At 37.5% G+C, this 20,548-nt stretch overlaps 1 protein-coding gene across 1 annotated transcript in view; it reads left to right on the top strand.

Annotated features, from left to right (window-relative positions):
• LOC141507547 (NACHT, LRR and PYD domains-containing protein 12-like) overlaps positions 1-20,548 on the top strand; it is a 122,086-nt gene that overhangs the window by 58,650 nt on the left and 42,888 nt on the right. The window contains exon 12 of the mRNA XM_074215302.1: positions 6,298-6,468. Coding sequence (XP_074071403.1) covers positions 6,298-6,468 — 171 coding nt within the window. The remainder of the gene's footprint in view (positions 1-6,297; positions 6,469-20,548) is intronic.

Below are 20,548 nucleotides of genomic sequence, written 5' to 3'. Positions count from 1 at the left end.
ATGGAACAGCATTACTAAAGATGGTTATCATACAAAGGACAGAGGAGAAGCATATGTAGGTTATGAGCCCTTTGTGAAATATAACTGATAAGAAACTTTGAAGAATAGGACTAAAATATGCCATTAAGGAGGTTTATGATGGGAGGAAAGATAGACCAGCCATATGGTGATTAGAGGAAATGGTAGCTTGAGTGCCCTAGTGGAACATTCACAGTGCCAAAAAGTGACTGTTCAGTAAACTTCCTGTGAGTAATTTATGAGAGAATATAGAAATGAAGACACAGAATGAGTAAAAATGAACTAGTTATAATTGAAATTGTAAGCATTCATGAAATCACCAATTTATTTCTGCATGGGGGAGGAGGGATCTTTTTTAATCCTTAGAATTGTTTTCTCTTATTCTTTTTTTCCAAAACAAAAATTCTCTTCCTGGTGACAGTGGATCCCCCCACATTTGAATTCTAACACAGGCCTTTGTTCTGTTGCAAAATAAAGTAGAAAGAGGAACCAAAGGTAATACAATGTGAAGATGAATGAGACCAGTGTGGAGAGGAGAGCTGGCCTAGAGGCAATAAAGCATGGGGCAATAAGGAGATTTACTTTTACTTTCTCTAAAAGGGGAAAACAAAAGATATCATGGAGGAGGCTAGGTGGCACAGTGGATAAAGCACCGGCCCTGGAGTCAGGCGTGCCTGGGTTCAAATCTGAACTCAGACACTTAATAATCACCTGTGTGGCCTTGGACAAGCCACTTAACCCCATTGCCTTGTAAAAAAAAAAACCCAAAACTTCTTGACAGCAGCAAAAACTACAGTTAAAATTTAATTAATTAATTAAAAATTAAAACTACAGTTAAAAATTCAGTTTGACATCCTTTTACTAATTCTCACCTGATCTAAGAAATGGTGCTTGGTATTGGTGATACAAAGACGAAACTGAAATAGTTTCAAACTTTAGGTATTATATACTACAGGAGATAATATAACCTACACACATCTAAAGAGATGCAAATTATGTGTAAAGTAACTTTAAGAGCAAAATGATGTTAACCATTGGAATAATCAGGAATAATATCTTCATAAGACTTTACTTTAGATCTTAGTGCATTGTCAAGTGGAAGATTCAAAGAGGCAATTTATCAACACTTGATCACTGTAGATAAAAGAAAATAAAAAAGATGGTCCCTATCTTTAATAAGCTTACATCTTAAAAGCAGTAAAAAAAAAAAAAGGTATCTAAAAACACAGTGTATATTCATTTAGAGAGAAAGCATTGATTGACAATTGTTTGTCCACTGTTGCTGGATGTGGAATGTCGGTGATGCATTCCATATTTTGCAGTTGAAAAAGGCTAATTTTAGGTAAGATTTCATGTAAATATTGGAAGTAAGGAAGTCAAGGATTTCAAACATGGAAAAATTCAGTGAAAAGGTATTCAGGAAACAATACATAAAGTACAGTTAAAAATAGGAAGTTCATTGCTGTTGAATCATAGAGTATATATGAGAAAGGAGGTATCATTACACTAGAAAAGCAGGAAGAATGGATGACTGAGTTAAAGATTGTAAAGCCTGGGAAAATATGGAATGATAAACAATAATGATCAGACACAGGAATTTCAGAGGCCATAAAATGAAAGTGGAATGCATTTTTGAGTGAAAGATTAAAGATGTGAATACATCTCTGTGTAGCAGAGGTGGAGGGGAGAAGTAGGACGTACAAACTGAGTGGACAGAAAAACGAGAGTATTAGGATATTTGTTGGCCTCACTCTCTCTGCCAACGTCTTCATTGTCCAGTGGCAAGTCAGAGTTAAGGTAACTGATGATGATGCTAGATACAGTAAATGTCCTTAGCATCTTCAATTCTAACCAATTTCTAAAAGCACCTGCTTCAGGTACGTTCATAGCCTTTGAAATGAGGTGTTCTTAACTACCAATTTCACCAATGAAAGTCTTCACATAATTAGGGTAGATATCCCCACAACTCACCTATGAGTTTGAGACCCCTCAGGTACCTTCAACCTGATTTAGCCTGTCTGCCAAAACAGTTTCCCAGGGTGTGACTGCTATGCATTTTTGAAGCCACAGGTGAGAGTTAGGTGGTTCAGATGGACATCAAAGGTGAAAAGCAGCCTGGAAAAGGGCTCAGAAGCCCTCACATCAAAGTCCTAGTCTTCTTTGAGCACACCCTACACCCTACAATATTTAACTAAGAGCATTCTGAATCCTCCTTTCATGACCCATAATTGGATTGTGGTATGATGAAAATGAAACCAAAATTGGAAAGGGTAGCCAGCAATGAATTCAAGAGTGGCTTAGTTAATGAGAGGCAAAAGATAGATAAAAAAGGGAAAGGGTTCAGATGATTATAAGCTTAGTAATTATTAATCATTAATTCCAGAGAGCAGAATAGATAGGACATAGCTCTGGAGCCAATATCTGCATGGTCAAGTTGAAGAGATGACCGAGAGACAATAGGGCTCAGAATGGTCTACAGAGAACTACTAAAAGTTCTGAAGACAGGCCAAGCAGGTCTGGATCTAGGGCATGCAAGGCTGCCTGAAAAGACAGTGGGATAGAGACAAAGGCCAGGACTCACTTGGAAGGATGTGCGTGTGTGTGCGTGTGTGTGTGTGTGTGTGTGTGTGTGTGTGTGTGTGTGTGTGTATGTGATTCACTTGGAAGTTTCTTAAGTGATAAGATCCAATGAAGAGTTCTAGGTTGGAGCTAACTCAGTGCTCCCTGGACAGAATAGAGGAAGAAGTTCATTCTGGACATAGGGAGATCAGCTTTGTAGAATCATTGAAGAAGGAAAGGCTATTGCATTAATACAAAGTAAAGGTTAGTAATGCCTGACATAGATCTGTATGACTAAAAAGAAGAGGATGTGGGTGAAAGCTATTATATATGCATATATATATACATGTATATGTGTGTGCGCGTGTGTGTGTATATATGTATATACATACATACATATATATGTATATATATATATATATATATATATATATATATATTTTTATATATATATATATTCCACAGGAGGGAGAATAAAGCCTAAAATAGGGACCTCTGCTCATGAGGACTTTTTGCTGCTGTCATGAAGGATATTCAAAGCAGAGCCCAAAATGAAGAGGGATTTTCTGTGGAATCTAATATCCACCAGTTAGTTCTTTTTCAGATGATTGTATTAATAAGCACCAATCACTAGAAGTATGCAGAGCTCCTAAATGAGATCCATGAGCACTCTGAACTGTTTGACCTAATAATCTGCTTTGGAAAAATCAAAAGGATAAAGAATATCTACCATAGGAAAATGTAACGATTTTGAAATATCAAAAAAGGCTCGAGGAGTAGGGATGAACAAGAAAAGCCATTTGCAAAAAAAAAAAAAAGTGATATTTTAGCTGCTACTTCTAGAAGCAGATCATAACTCATTCATGTATATATTATTCATTTTTTCCAGTGTTGCATTTATCAATAGAGTTCCAAGTAATAATTTCAATTTCTTCAATTATAGTCCCTATATACCAACACCCTCTCTTGAAAATCCTCTGACTTTCTTCTTGGGAACTCTGGTATTCATGTTGGACAGTGCTTTTTAGTGAGTTGCCTAGTTATTCAACCTTCTGACTTACAATGACCTCTTCAACATCACATTAGATTCACACTGATAGGGCAGCTAGGTGGTGCAATGGGAGCAGCTAGGTGGTACAATGGATAGAGCACTGGTCCTGGAATCAGGAGAACAAATCCGAACTTAGACACTTAATTACCTAGCTGTGTGATCTTGGGCAAGTCACTTAACAACATTGCCTTGCCAAAAAAAAAAGATTCTCATTGATATGATCAAATCCTAGAAGTCATCATCATCAGACCCTACAGCAGGCAAAATAAATTCTCTCAAGGGCTCTTATGATTATACCACTTTTCAGATCAAGAACCTTCTATGAGTTTTTATTCACACACTCAAATTGGACTTTATACCTTGATCTGGTAACGCCTGGGACAAAACCAGTGTTCCTTTTTTGCCATGGTTCCTCATCTATAAAATGAACTAGACAAGAAAGTGGCAAAGTATATTCCTGTATCTTTATCAGGAACCTCCAAAGACAATTCTCAAAAGTCAGACTGAAAACTAAAAAAATGACAGCAACAGCACAGAATAAGTATAATCACTTTTCTGTGTAGCAGTCCTTGAAATACTGTAAAATCACTTTCATCTCACCCTGACCTTTTCTTTATGCTGAGCATTGCCATTTTCTCCAACAAATCCATTTGTGGCAGGGGATTCAGTTCCTTTTCTAGCTGTATCTTCTGAACATTGTTCAGATTTTCAACATCCTAAACACATTTCTATCTTGAACTCAATTAGGCAGTTCAGACGGGGGCTCTGACACCTCCTCCTGAAAATTAGTTCTTCATAAGACATCAAACCAGGGCTGCCATATCACATTCTACATGCAATCTGAGCTTTGATTCCCCTAAGAAACCCATGTCTTTCTCATATAAACTATTGTCTAGCCATACTTTTAAGATCTTATATCAAATGAACAGATCAGATAACAATTATAAAGTGCTTTGCAGACTTTAAAACATTCTTTTAAATATTAACATCATTTTTATTTTATTTATAAAGTCAGTTATTTTATCCATGTTTGAATTTATATTAATTTCTATTAAATATTATGTTCCTCTGTTGAGATCAATATTCTGACATGATAAGGTATTTTTGGATCCTAACATTGTTTACTTTTTCCATCCAAATGTTAAGTCATCTTCACATTTAAATAAAATAACACTTATATGTCTGTCCAAGTCATTGATCAAATGTTAAAAAGCACAGGGTCATGTGCAACTCTCTAAGGCAAACCCTTGGAGATTTCTTTCCAAATTGACATAGAAATCTTAATGATTATGCTTTGATTCTGAACCTCCACCCATTTCTGAATCTAATTTTACTATTGTTTATCCAACTTCTTATTTTCTACAAGTAAACATGAGACATATCAACATTTTGCTAAAATTCATGTGAAACCTGTTTACACGACATGAACCTTCCAGTTGGATAACTGTGGGAACAAAGAAGAAATATCTAATATGATCTTACTGAAGTCATACTAGCTCTTTTGATCATATTTCCATTTGTATATTTTCACTAGCAATCTCAAGAAGATATTTAAAATTTTTTCTTTTTATATCTAATTATCTGTGAATCTCAGTGCCATAGGGTTTAGATATCCATTTGTTATCATCACTCCAAATTGGATGTAGATATTCATTCATTAGCATCATTCCATATTGGATTTCCATAATAATTTTACTAGTTCCCTTAATAGAGAACTAATGAGCCTATCTTTTCCATGATTCCCCAACACTGATTTTTCCTATTTTTGCTAATTTGCATCAGAGTGTTTTACCTTGCATTTCTCTTGTTAGTAGTATTTGGTAGCAATCTTTCATATGAATGTTAGAGAGTGACAATTTCTCCTTTGAGAGCTGTTTTTTTTCATCTTCTTTGATCACTTATTCATGAGTAGTCTTCCTTATGTATATCTTGGATGTTAATTCTATATCAGAGATTTGCTGCCAAAAAACAAACAAAACATTTACCTGCTGTCTACTTTTCCTAACATATTATTAATTCTAGTCATGAAAAACTTTTCAATTTCTTATAATGGATATGAACTATTTATTTTCTTTTTTGTTATTGGCACTAAGAATTCTTTTCTATTCAGTTATATAAGATTGCTGATCTGTTTCTTTTTTTAAACATTATGACTTTGCATATTCAGGCCTCATATATATTTTGAGTTAATTATAATATATATATATATATATATATATATATATATATATATATATATATAACATATATATTGTAAATGTTGGCCTAAATCTAATTTTTACCAAAGAAAATTTCCAGTTTTACCGGGATGTTCTTCCGTAATTTATGTTCTCATGTCTATTGAAGATTAATTATTGAGTTTAGCTGTTTCTCATTATTTCTTATTTAATCTGATGGGTTGGTATACTTTCCTATTTTTTTTAAACTAGAACAAAATGATTTTAGACTATTCTAGCCTTCTAGTATAATTTGACATCTAAATATGCTGTTCTCTGGAAGGCATTGATCATTTTTAAACAAACTACATTCATTCCACTGAAAGGAAATGAAAAAATATGGCTATGATAAAATGGATATGTTTTTAACATTGCCCAGAGAAATACAAGAAGTGAATTAATAACAGAAAATTGAATTGACTACTTTCCTTCCTTTTGTGTTTTCTCCTCCAGTTTGTCAGATTGTTTTCTTACCACTACATGTTCCCAGAATTTCTTCTCTGCCCTTGGTAGAAATGAAAGTCTGAAAAACCTGGATCTGAGTAGAAATTCCTTTATGGATGAGGCAATCGAAATTCTGTGTAAGGCCTTGGAAAACCCAAACTGCAAGATAGAGACTCTGAGGTGAGTTCTCCCACATGTTCCCTTTGCAGATGTTTCTCTTGGCTTTAGGGACAGGAGTGCATTAGGAAGAGAGAGCAACATCAACAAGGGAAGGAGAATGGAAATAGTTTCCCTTATTCAGGCTTGGGGTTCATAGTTAATAGAAGGAAGAATGCAGAGGAAGATCTTAAATTTTTATACCAAGATTTATCCCGGGACTCAGTTTTACTGAGGCAACACCCATTCAGTGATTAAGGATAATAAAGACATCAGTCCAAGAATGTTATTTTTAAGTCAGTCGGAAAGTAGAAAAAAATACAGGAGGGGAAGACCCTCAGGGTTTCTGACCCAAAAAATGCTGATAGAAAGAGTATCTAGGAATATCCTGAATTCCCCATCATGATCCAAGAATTGACAGAATGTAAGTAAATTTGAGAACAATATTGTAATGGGTGGTTAGCAATGAGTTTATCAATGACAGAACCCTTTGAAAGGCAAAATATTGAGGAAAGGAAAAGGTAGAAAATGAAAGCAAATTTAGAAAATGTGGATCATTAATTTCCAATATCACAATAGATGAGGTGTTTATCAAAACATTTGCAGGGTAAAGATGAATAGATAGGAATTCTAGTGATTTTGAATCCTCTGTTTGCTTTTCATCCCTAACTGGAATGAAAATTATAAGATGGAGTGAGTGAAAAATCATTGAGGACTAAGTATATGTTTATATATCTTAGATGTTAATAACTGTTCATGCAAAAGCTTTTCAATTTCATGTAATGGATGTGAGTGATTTTTTCTTTTGTTACTGCTACTAAGAATCCTACCCTATTCATAGTTGTTTAAGGTTCCTGAGCTGATTCTCTTGTTTCTTTCAGGCCCTATTTATATTAGAGCTAATTATAATATATTTTCTAAATGTTGTTCTAAATCTAATTTCTGCCAAATTGTCTCCCAGTGTTGCTTTCCAAAATTCATCCCAATATTTGTTGTTGTTGGTCTTGTTGATACAGGGAGTGCTCCTGAGAATAATTTATATTTTTCTGTCCATTGAAAAATATGTATTGAAAAAATATTTATTGGGTTTGATTGCTTCTGATTCTTATTTAGTTTGGTCTTTTGCTATATTTTGCTATTTTTTAATTAGTACTAAATGATTTTGATGATTCTGGTCATCTAGTATAATTTACAGTATAAAAATGCTGTTCTTTGGAAAAAACTGACCATTTAAAAAAAAATTTTATTTGTATTTTTTGTTTATTTATTTTTATCCATATACACACATGTAATTTCCAAGTTACAAAATTTCCTTCCACCCTCCTTTCCTACCCTGCTCCCCTCAGTGGCAAACAGTCAGGTTAGCATTGTATATACTTATTTTTCATAAATATGTATACAGATTAATTATTTCCAGTGTGAGGAATTAGGGTTAAGGAAAAGAGATACATAAATGATATTTATTATAAAGTGTTCATCAGATTCTGAAGGGCTGGGGTGTGTCTGTTTGTGTGTGTGTGTGTGTGTGTGTGTGTGTTTTGTTTTTTCTTCCTCTGGTTGGGAATAATTGTCCATAGCTGGTCTAATACAGTTTGTTCTAGCTCTCTGAACTGCTGAGAGGAGTTGCTTCCATCAAGGTTGTTCATCTCACTATGTTGTCAAAGTGTACATTGTTTTCTTGGTTCTACTCCCTTAGCTCAGCATCAGATCTTTTAAGTCATTCTATGCTTCTCTAGAGTCCAGTCATTTATGGTTTTTTATAGAACGATAATATTACAGAAGTATTTATGCACCATAACTTGTTTAGCCATTCTCCAATAGATGGGTATCCCCTCAATTTCCAATTCTTTTCCATTACAAGGAGAGCTGCTATGAATATTTTGGAACATGTAGGACTTTTCCCTTTTTTAATAATTTCTTCTGGATATAGTCCTAGAATTAGAATTGCTGTATCTAAGGGTATGAATAGTTTTATTGCTCTTTGGGCATATTTCCATATTGCTCTCCAGAAAGGTTGGGTCTGATCACAATTCCACCAGCAATGCATCAATGCTTCAATTCTACCACAGCCTCTCCAACATTGATCATTTTCCCTTTTTCTCATCTTGGCCAATCTGATAGGTGTGAGGTGATACCTCATTGTTGTTTTAATTTGCATTTCTCTAATCAATAATGATTTGGAACATTTTTCATATGATTATATATAGCTTTAATTGCTTCATTGAAAACTATTAATATCCTTTGACCATTTATCAAATGAGGAATCATCATTTTTAAATAAGCTACATTCATTTTACTGAAAAGAAAATGATAGAGCATGGTCATTATAAAATGAATTTCTTTTTATAATTAACCAGAAAGGACAGGAAGTGAATTAATTGCAGGAAATTAAACTGACTACTTTCTTCTTTATTATGTTTTCTCCTACAGTTTGGCAGATTGTCGTCTTACCACTACAGGTTTCCAGAATTTCTTCTCTGCCCTAAGTAGCAATGAAAGCCTAAAGAACCTGGATATTAGTAGAAATTCCTTTGAGGAGAGAGGAATAGAGCTTCTGTGTAAAGCTTTGATAAACCAAAACTGCAAGATAGGGGAACTGAGGTAAGTTTCCTCATACTACTTTGTAGATGTTCTGTTTGGTATCAGGGACAGGAATGCATTAGGAAGGGAGAGCAGTACCCACAGCAGAATGGAGACTGAACATTATAATACAGGTTGAGGATTTATAATCTATAGATGGAAGGAAGGAGGGAGCAGCAGTTCCCAACTGAAACAGGTCAATTGGGTGCCCAGTGGAGTACCTAATACTGATCAGAGGGAAGTGAATATTGTGATGCCACAATAAAGATAAGAGTTCTTAGAAATGGCCTTAGAGGGTGGAAAACTCAGGATTGTTATTTCACAAGTCTGCAAACCACAAACAGTTCACAGAAACAACATAGACCTAGAAAGAATTTAGCCTGAAAAACAACTTTGGAAAGAACCAAGAGGAAAGAAAAAAGAAAGAAATGGCAGTAATTTCAGGAGAGGAGAGAAGAGAAGCTTAGATCAACATAAATTTGGCCACATGAAATCAGGACCATATTGCTCCAGGAGCATGGGCCAAGAGAACGTGATTCTAGCTTAGAGAGAGAAAGTGGCCATCCAGTGAAGATGCAAAGAGAAAAAAAGAGAATCTCCTTTCTGGAGGACCTTGCTTAGATGCATTTTCATAGTGGGTTGTACAAGGGTTGTGCTTGAGGAGTAGGTTAGCACCTGACTCCAGGTATTCTCCAATATGTACACCACAGGGGTGGCCACCCAAGAAGTGGCTAAGACAGTACTTAATGTGCATAGATGGCCTCTGTGAACTAATCATTCCTGTCCATAAAGACATGACCTTCAATTCCAACATGACCGTTTCCCTGTGCCCTTCTTCACTCCTATCATAGTTTGTTGTTTGTCTTTCATTGTAGAAGAGGACCGTGTCATCTGGAAGATGACCATGATGTTATGACTTGAAAGCAAATTGGATTTGTGAGGAGGGGCTGTGTCATTTCACCAGCCTCACTTTCTCCTCTAAAAGCATCTGGGTCCAGTAGTCAGATAAGAACTGGAGGACTGGAGATGATCCCAGATGCAGTGGCATTTTTGAACTAAGATCTTTACAAGGTCTCAGTTTGACTGTTGGATGGCCCATTCTGTTATCTAAGTTAGATAGGAAAGAAAGGAAGTAAAAGAATGGTCTCTTTTTATCTAATTCAAAAAAATCTTTCTGGATGGGGAAGGTAAATGTTTCAGGCCAAAAAACCAAACCAAAAAAAATTATTATTTATATTTACTCTGGGCCAGTCCAGGTCCAAAAAATGGATGAATGGGACTTGATCTGAAACCCATTGTTGGCCTAACTGATATGGGAGCCCATAAATTCCATCCTATCTTGCCTGGTTTCAGTGATCAAAATTTATATTCCTTTGAGAAGACTATCTCTCAAGCAAGGGTCCAGCAACCTTTGTGGTTAGAAAGAAGAGTAAGAAAAAAAAGAAAAGAAAGACAGCACAAAGAAGGAAGGGTTGGTGTTTGTCCTTCATTCTCAACAAGAACCATGGCATCAGGGCTATGATGCCATGATATGCAAGAGAACTGGATTGAAATGAGGGAAGGCTGTGTAAAATCACCAGATTCATTTTCTCTTCCAGAAATTTCTTGGTCCAGGGCAAAATATAGATCAGGAAAAATGAAGACCGTGCTAGATACAGAGGGACATCTTGAATTTTTTAAACTAAATCTATCCCAGGACTCAGTTTTACTGAGACAACACCCATTCAGTGATTAAGGCTAACTAAAAAATCTGTCAAAGAATGATCACTTTTACTGAGTCAGAAAACAGAAAACAGTACAGGAGGGGAAGAATCTCAGGGTTTTTGACCCAAAGAATGCTGAAAGAGGGGGAATCTAGGAGTATCCTGAATTCCCCCTTGCTGATCCATGAATTGGTAAAGTATAAGTGAAAGTGAAAACATTATTGTAATGAGTGTCTAGCAATGCATTTATGAGTGGCAGTGTCCTGTGAGAGACAAAAAAAATTGAGAAAATAAGAAAGGAAAATGTACAAGATAAAAGCAGACTTGAAAATTATGGATCTTTAATTCGAGAGAACACAATAGAAGTGTAGATCAGGACATTTGTAGGGTAAAGTAGAAGAGATAGGAATGAAAGAGTGGGTAGTGAAGGATAGGGTTTGTACAAAAACTACTGAGGGTTCAGAGTCACCAGGATGAGAATTGTATGCTGGGGTGAGTGTAGGCAAATCATTGAGGTCTGAGTCCAGGTAAAGTAGCAGTGGCTGTAGAGAGGTCTCTTGAAGGAGGCAGGTGCTTATTGAAATGTTTGAAATTCTTCCCTGAGCCTCATGATATCATATTGTTTTCTGAAAGGCCCAGGAGTCCACCTCAGCAAATCAGATCTCCTAGGGAAGTTGAAATAAGAGGTAGGAATTGAATAATGCTAAAAGTGATTGAGCACTGCAGAAGGTCCTGAAGGGGTGACAGGTCAGAGATCTGCATCTAGGCCTCCAGCAAGGTTTTCTAGGAAGAAACTTGAATGATGACAAGACAGGAATCTAGAGTTGATGAATATATCAGGAATTTCTTGAAAAAGGAGGTCAAAAGCAGATGTCTTGGATCCAGGATTGATGCAAGGCTTCCTGAAAAGACCTGTGAAGACACAACCTAGGAGGTGGGTAACTCATTGGGAAGTCTCAGAAGTTACAATGCCCAAGTAAGTCAAGAGGTCTAGATTGGAGCTAATACAGTGTTCCCTGGACAGAAGAAAGAAAGAAGTTCATTCCTGCAATGCAGAGATCAGCTTTGAGGAATCAAGGAAGCAGAAAATTAAATGTCTTTTAGTGGAAATAGCTAGCAGACCTATTTGACAAGGATAGTTCATAAAAGGCAGTTAAGGGAAATGATGCTGGAATGAGAAGCAGAAACCTAATTTTGGAGAAGTGATTTTTCTGACCAAAGAATTTATCTTTTATCATGTGGAAGCAAAGGTCATTGAAAATTTTTTGGTAAGGTTGACATGGTTTTAAAGTCAAAAGACCAGGAGCAGAGAAATAGTTAGAAAGCCATTGCAGTAATCCAAGTAAATGCTATAAATGCCTGAAAAAGAGCTGTCTGAGTAAAGCTAATAGAAGGTTGCTTAAAGATGTTATTAGAGGTAGATCTCACAAGGATTGTGAGGCATAACACAGGGGGCTCCCCCCATCAGTGTTGTTTTCTTCTGTCATAGAACATGTTCAATGTAGAGTGCAAAAAGATAAGAGATTCACTGTAGAGACTAATATCCACCAGTTAGTTCTTTATCAGATGACATTGTATTAATCAGAATCAATCATAGAAGTCTATAGAGCCTTCTAGGTAAGATATATAACTATTCTAAAATGTTTGGCTTGGCAATGCCCTTTCAATAAATCAAGTGGATAAAGAATGTCTACCAACTACAGTGACTTCTTCCACATCCCTTTAGATTCATGTTCCATTGGTTCTATCTTTAGAAGTCATCCTCACCCCCTACCTACTTCTCTCCATATTTTCTACAAGAATAGCATGAGGCTTAAGCTAAAATGTAAGTGAAACTGTCTATATAGCTTTCCCTTGACCTCCCAGTTTAGTAATACCAGCAACAAAAGGAAACCCCAAGCTGGGCCTTAACTTGTTGAAGCAATACTGACTTTTTTTGATTACCACTTCCATTTTTGTATCTTCCCTAGAAATCTCAATAAGATATCCTAAAATTGCCCTTGTGAAATCTAACTACTAGTAGATCTCTGAATCAAAGGGCATAGATATTTTCATCATTTGGTACCATCATTCCCAATTGACTCTCCACAAAAGTCATACCAATTCCTTCAATAGAGAATTAATGAGGCTCATTTTCCACAGTTCTCCAACATTGACTTTTCCTATCTTTAATTATTTTTGGCAATCTGCCTCAGAATTGTTTTACTCTGCATTTTTCTTAATAGTAGTAATTGTTATCAATCTTTTTATGGTTATTAGAGGTTTTCAATTTCTCTTTCAAGAGATGTTTCTTCATCTCTTTTTGACCTCTTAATCATGAATTAAATCCTATAATTCTGTTCCTTTTCTATATAAGTATATCTTGGATGTTAATCTCTTATCAATGATTTTCTGCCAAAAATAAGATAAAACATTTACCCAATGTCACCCTTCCTGTCATATCATTAATTCTGTTTATGCAAAAACTTTTCAATTTCATGTAATGGATATGAGCAATTTTCTCTTTTGTCACTGACAGTATGAATTCTCCCCTAATCATAATTGTTTAAGGTTCTTGATCTGATTCTCATGTTTCTTTTTTTAAGAATTATGACCTTGATTATTAAAGGCCCATATGTATTTGGAGTTAATTATGTTATATGTTGTAAATATTGCTCTGAACCTAATTTCTGCCAAAATGCTTTCCAGTTTTGCCAGTATTTGTTGCTGTTGTAGATATAAGGAGCTTCTGATTCTTTTTTATTTGATTTGGTCTGTTGTTTTATTTTGATATTTTTTGAACTAATATTAAATGATCTTGATGATTCTTGTTATCTAGAATAATTTGAAGTAAAAAAATTCTTTTCTTTGCGAGAGACTGACCATTTGTTAAAAAGATGATAGAACATGGTAATCATAAAGTGAATGTGTTTTTAACATTGCTCAGAGAAAGATAGGAAGTGAATTACAGACTAAATTGACTAATTTCCTCCTTATGTTTTCTTCCAGTTTGGTGAGTTGTAAACTTACTCCTACTGGTTCCCAGAATTTTTTCTCTGCTCTCAGTAGCAATGAAAGTTTGAAAACCCTGGATGTGAGTGAAAATTCCTTTGAGGAGAGAGGAATACAGCTTCTGTGTAAAGCCTTGGGAAACCAAAACTGCAAGATAGAAGAACTAAGGTGAGTTTTCACATGTTAACTTTGTAGATATTCTGCTTGGCATCAGGAACAGGAATTCATTAGGATGAGAGAACAATATAACCAGGGAAAAGAGAATGGAATGAGGATGCATAGTCCATAAATGGAAGGAAGTCAAGAGGGAGCCCTCCTGAAGAACAGTTGTGTGTCCAGTGTGGCAGATACTACTACTACACACAGTTTGTTGTTTGTCTTTCATCCTGGAAGACATGCTGTCTGGAAAAGGACCATGATGTCATGACTTGCAATTTCACCAGTCTCACTTTCTCTTATAGAAGCATCTAGGTCCAATGGTCAGATATAAATCAGGAAGAGTGGAAATGATCCCAGATGCAGTGTCATTTTTAAGCTAGAGTCTTTTCAAGGTCTCAATTTGACTGTTGCATGGCCCATTCTATTATCTATGTTAGGAAAGAAAGGAAGCAAAGAATGGTTTCTTTTACCTAAGTTCAAAAAAAAATCTTTCTGAATGGGAAAGTCCTCTCAGTGTTTCTTACAAAGAAAACAAAATAACACAAAAAATTGCTATTTACATTTACTCTGGGCTAATTCAGGTCAAAACAATGACGAACTGAGACTTATTTTTGTCCAATCAATGAAAATCAAACTGATTTGGCTCTTGTAAATGCCAATCTAGCTTGACAGGTGTCAGTGATCAAAATTTACATTCCTTTAAGCAAAACAACTTCCAGGTAAGTGTGTGACTAGAAAGAAGCACAAGGAAAGAAGAAATAATCAACAACAAAGCAAAGAAGAAAATAGGAAGGAAGGAAGGAAGGAAGGAAGGAAGGAAGGAAGGAAGGAAGGAAGGAAGGAAGGAAGGAAGCTATGTTACAGTGAGACCCTCCATTTCATGTAGGTTGTTGTTTGTCCTTTATTCTCAAGGAGGATCATGACATCAGGACTGTGATGCCAAGACATGCAAGAGAAATTGATCTGAAATGATAAAAGTCTGCAAAAAGTCAACAGATTGATTTTGTCTTCTTGAACCTTCTTAGCCCAGGGCAAGATATAGATCAGGAAGAATGAAGATGATGCTGGATATAGAGGGAGACCTTGACCTTTTTTTAAGTTAGGTCTATCCCAGGACTCAGTTTTACTGAGCCAACATCCATTCAGTGATTAAAGTTAAGAAAGAAACCAGTCAAAGAATCATCTCTTTTACTGAATCAGAAAACAGAAAAACAAAATAGGAGGGGAAGACCCCCAGGGTTTCTGACCCAAACATTACTGATGGAGGGAGAATCTGGGAATGTCCAGATTTTTCCCCTTCATGATCCATGAATTTCATGATGGGCAAATGAGTAATACCACCACAAAGATAAGGATTCTTTGGAAGGGAAAAGCTCCCAACTACCTTTGGAGTTGGGAAAGCTAAGGATTTTAATTTTACAAGCCTGAAAAGTTCACAGAAATAACAAAGACCTAGGAAAGAATTTAGTCCAAAAAACTACATAGGAAAGAACTTAGAGGAAAGAAGAGAGAAGAAAAGGACAGGGAGCCCAGGAGAGAAGAAATGAAAGGCTTAGCTTAAACTAAATCTGCCCACATAGAGCTGAAGCCATATTACTCCAATGGCATAGGCCAGGAGCATAGGGTTCTAAATGAGAGAGAAAGTGGCCATCCTGCAAAGAAGAAAAGAAAGGGAAAAAAAGAGCTCCACTCTGGAAGATCTTGCTTATATACATTTCCAAAATGGGCTGGACAAGGGTGGTGCTTTGGGAGTAGTTTAGCACCTGCTCCAGGTATTCACCAATACATATGCCACAGGGACAGCCCTGTCAAGAAGTGGCTAAGATAGAACTCATTTGGAATGGGTGGTGTTCTCCACACATCTTTCCTGTCCCAAAGGGCATGACCTTCAATTTCAACAGGACCATTTCCCTGTACCCTACTTCATATCCCCCCCTCCAAATTTGGAACCCAAATTCATCTGGGGGATTGGGATGGAGGTCAGTCTACTATAACTTCTTCAAAGTTGAAAGTGGTCATAGTGCTATCCTATCCTATCAGGGTCCTTTTGAAGGGGAATATATTGCAATAGGAACTCAGTTGAGGCAAGTTCCATCACATGGGCTTGTCAGGACTGGATACTGGTTGGCTAGTATCCAGGAAAGGCCACTATTTATATCTGTGAGGGGTTTATGCTATTCTTATCATACATTTAATGGAAAGAGAGGCTTATGCTGAGCAGTGGGATGAGGTTACTTTTATCTTCAATAGGGACATAGGGTGGGAGGAATTGGACTGGGACAGCATCTTCCAAAGGCTGCCTATGAGGCCACCATTTGAGATGGACAGATTGTAACCTGGGGGAGACAAACCTCGGGAAAAGATTAAGCAAACAAAATTGAAGAGTGCCGTTTAATAGATGTCAGTAAGGGGAAAAAAGAGAAAGAAAAAGAGAGCTCCTTTCTAGAGTACCATACATTCCCATAGTGGATCTGAGAAGGGTGGTGCTTTGGAAGTGACTTAGCCCCTGGCTCTAGGTATTCTCCACTATGTATGGCACAGGGAAGCCCCCCTCCCCAAGGAGTGACTAAGACTGTACTTATTGCAAATGGGTGGCATTCTATACACTAGTCTTTCTTGTCCCAAAGAACATGACCTTCAAGTCCTATATGATCCAGCTTCATATTGTTGAAGTATAACTGAAAGTTAAAACATTATTGTAATGGGTAGCTAGCAATGCATTTGTGAGTGACAGAGCCCTGTGAGAGCCAAAATATTGAGAAAATAAGAAAGGAAAAGGTTTAAAATGAAAGCTGATTTTGAAATTATGGATCATCAATTCTAGACAGTACAATAGACAGGATGTAGATCTAGATATTTGCATGGTAAAGTTGAAGAGATAAGCTTGAGAGAGTGGGCGGTGGGGGATAGAGTTTGTGCAAAAAGCACTGAGGATTGTGAATCATTAGGACAAGAATTATATGATGGGGTGAATGTGTGCAAACCATTGAGGACTTAGTTCAGATAAAGTATCAGTGGTTGTAGAGAGGTCTCCTAAGGGAGGCAGCTACTTATTGAAGTGTTCAATACTCTCCTCTGAGCCTTATGACATCAAAATTGTCATCTGAGAAGCCCAGGCCCACTCTCAGCAAAATAGGACTTTTGGGGGAATTGAAAGAAGAGAAGAAATGAGTTAGGCTAAAAATGATTGCTTGAGCACTGCAGAAGGTCCTGAAGGGAAGATAGGCCATAGAGGTCCGGATGTAGACCTCCTGCCAGATTCTCTAGAAAGGAACTTGGATGATAAAAAAAGACAGGAGGTACCCTGGATCCAGAGCTGATACATATCTGAGGAGTTTCTTGAACAAAGAAGTCAAACAGGTCCTGGATCCAGGATTGACAAAAGTCTTCATGAAAAGACCTTGGGATGAAGACAAAGTTCAAGTGGTGGGTAACTCACTGGGTAGTCTCAGAAATGACAATGTCATATACTCAATGGGATATAGACATCTAGAGTAAGAAGGAGAGAAGGGGGACAGGGGGAAGGGGGGATGTGAGTGATGGAGGGGAGAGGGTAGACCGTGGGGGAGGGTGGTCAGATATAACACATTTTCTTTTTTTTACTTCTTGCAAGGGGCTGGGATTGTATGGCCTGTCCGGGACCACGGGGCTGGGTGGTTGCTAAGCCTCAGGAGTAGTATGTGGGCTCGGGGCCTCTTGGCCCCAAGTCCAGTGATCAGTCTGCTGAGCCACTTACAGCACATTTAAGAAAAGAGGCAGAGTGAAAGGAGAGAGAAAATAGTGTATGATAGAGGAGAAGTACGCATGGAGGGAGCTGTGATCAGCAGTGGCAACAGTGGGAAAAATATGGAAGTAGCTTTTATGATGGACTTATCATAAAAAATGTGATCCGCCTGTGACAGAACTGGTGGTGCTAGAACACAGACTGAAGCACATTTTTTATGATTATTATTTTGGGGGGATTGCAGGGCAAATGGTAGTTTGCCCAGGGTCACACAGCTGGGTGATAGTTGGGTATCTGAGGCTGGATTTGAGCCCAGGTGCTCCAGGCTCCAGCCCCAGTGCTCTGTCCACTGTGCCACCTAGCTGCCCCTGTCATCATCATTATTATCATTTTTATTTCATTTTATTATTTTATTTGTATGGTTCTTGAAGGGCAATGGGGTTGGGATGGCTTGCCCTGGGTCACACAGCTGGGTGAGTGTTGGGTGTCTGGGACTGGATTTGGGCTCAGGTGCACCTGATTCCAGGGCTGGAGCTCTGTCCACTGTACCACCTAGCTGCCCCTATTATTATTATTATTTCTTTAATTTTAATTTTAATTTTTTTCTTTATTGCTCATGAGGGTCTATATTTTGGGGGTGAGGGGGTATTATGCTTACTCTTAAACAAGAATATTTTAGTAATGTGTAAAAAAGCATCATTTGTACAAAAAAATAATAAATATAAAAATGAAAAGAAAAAAGAAAAATTTAAAAATTTAAAAAAAATGACAATGCCCAAGGCAAGAGGTCTGGACTGGAACTAATACAGTGCTCCCTCTGCAGAAAAGAGAAGGACTTTCATTCTTGCTATGATGATGTCAGCTTAGTGGAATCAAGAAAGCAAGAAATCAAATGGCTTTTAATGGAAATAGCAGGTCTATTTGCCAAGAATACTTCATAAAAGACCATTTAGGAAATGATGCTGGAATGAGAAAGAGAAGTCAGATTTTTTAGAGGTGACTTCTTTTCCAGGTTGAAGAAATTGTCTTTTATCATAGAAGCAAAAATCATTGGAAAGTTTTTTGTAGTTTTGATATGGTTTTGAGAGCTGAAAGGTCAGGTACTGAGTTTGGAAGTTATTGCAGTAATTGGAATTTTAGTTAGGAAGCTATTTCAGTAATCAAAGTAAATGTGATTATCTAAAAAAAAACAACTGTATGAGTAAAGCTAAGAGAATGTAAGTGAAAGATATTGTTGAGGTATACTCCACAAGAAGGAGTGTGAGGCATAAAGTATTGTTTACTGCTGTCATGGAGCATGTTCAAAGGAGATCTCAAAACGATGAAGCATTCACTGTAGAGAGTAACATTCATCAGTTCTTTTTCAGATGACATTGTATTGATCAGCATCAATTACAAGTTGGCTGCAGTTTCCTAAGATCGATAACCACTCCAAATCTAGCAATGCACATTGAAAAAATCAAGTGGGGGGGGGGCGGCTAGGTGCTGCAGTGGATAGAGCACCAGCCCTGGAATCAGGAGGACCTGAGTTTAAATCTGGCCTCAGACACTTAATAATTACCTAGCTGTGTGGCCTTGGGCAAGCCACTTAACTCCATTGCCTTGCAAAAACTTTAAAAAAAATCAAGTGTATAAAAATGTCTACCAACTACAATGACCTCTTCCAAGTCACTTTAGATTCTTGTTGATGGTATTTATTCTTAGTATCATCATCATCCCCTACCTCTTTTCTCCATGTTTTCTATAAGAATAGAATGAATCTTGTACTAAAATCTAGGTGAAACCTGCCTATACAGTTTTACCTGGACCCCTTAGTTTGGCAATATTGGCAAGAAAGCTGGACCTTAACTTGTTGAAGCTGTGCTGTCTCTTTGTGATTACCACTTCTATTTTTGTATCTCTCCACTGGCAATCTCAATAAGATATTGTAAATTTTTCTCGGAATCTGATTCAAATTCCTGTCATTAGTCTGTACTATTAAGACTTATTCTGGGGGCGGCGGGCCGGGCCGGACCGCCATGGTGCTGCCGCCTTTCCCCGGTCTCTTTGCCTCTGTCTGCCCGGTGCCGCCCCTGCCCGCTCCCTTCCGATGCCTCCCCTTCGGGCTGCCCCAGCGCGGGCCCCTTCCTGCTGCCCCCCATCCCGCCGCCACCCCCCAGTATAGGCCCTTCGAGGGGCCCGAGGGCCGAAGCTGAAGAAAGGGCACTGCGAGTTATGTTGGAAGGAGAACAAGAAGAAGAAAGAAAAAGAGAATTAGAAAGGAAACAGAAAAAAGAAAAAGAGAAGATTTTACATCAAAAACAATTCCAAACTATTTGGGGATCCAGATGAGTTTCCACTTAGTCACCTTTTACAGCCCTTCAGGCAGTATTATCTACAGGCAGAACATTCTTTACCAGCTCTCATTCTGATCAGGCATGAATGGGATCAATATTTGGTTCCAGCAGATCAGCCTGAAGCAACCTCAGTCCCTCAAGGATGGGTCATTCCTACCTTCCCCAGCAGTGATGCCTGGGCAACTGCCCTGAGACTGAACCAATGACACTAAGCCAGTACAACCTTTGGACTCTCTTGGGCAGCACTGAGTGAAAGTTCTGTTTTCATGGTGTCGAGTCCTCCCCTAGAGGGAACTTTTGAATCTTTAGGTGAATACTGTTCTTCAAGAAAGGACAAAGGGCAGGGAGGAGGGGATGTGAATTGTGCTCTTACTGAATAGAACAGCCTTTGTTGCACTTTTAAACTTAATTTGCCCTTGTTTTGAGGGTCTTGGTCAAATGTAATTTCGCTTATGCATTGTTTGTGGGTGTGTTTATGGACACAAGAAAATCCAGGTATACACGGTTGGTCTTTCCTGAAAGTTCTGAAAAAATAGAGCTGATCTTTTCTGAAAATGGAGCATTCTAAATAGGTATTAAGGCCAAATCTCTCATTCTCTGCATCTAAAGTC

This window comes from Macrotis lagotis, chromosome 1, assembly GCF_037893015.1.
Source record: "Macrotis lagotis isolate mMagLag1 chromosome 1, bilby.v1.9.chrom.fasta, whole genome shotgun sequence".
Classification (NCBI taxonomy): domain Eukaryota; kingdom Metazoa; phylum Chordata; class Mammalia; order Peramelemorphia; family Peramelidae; genus Macrotis; species Macrotis lagotis.
This window is presented reverse-complemented; position numbering and strand designations above follow the sequence as displayed.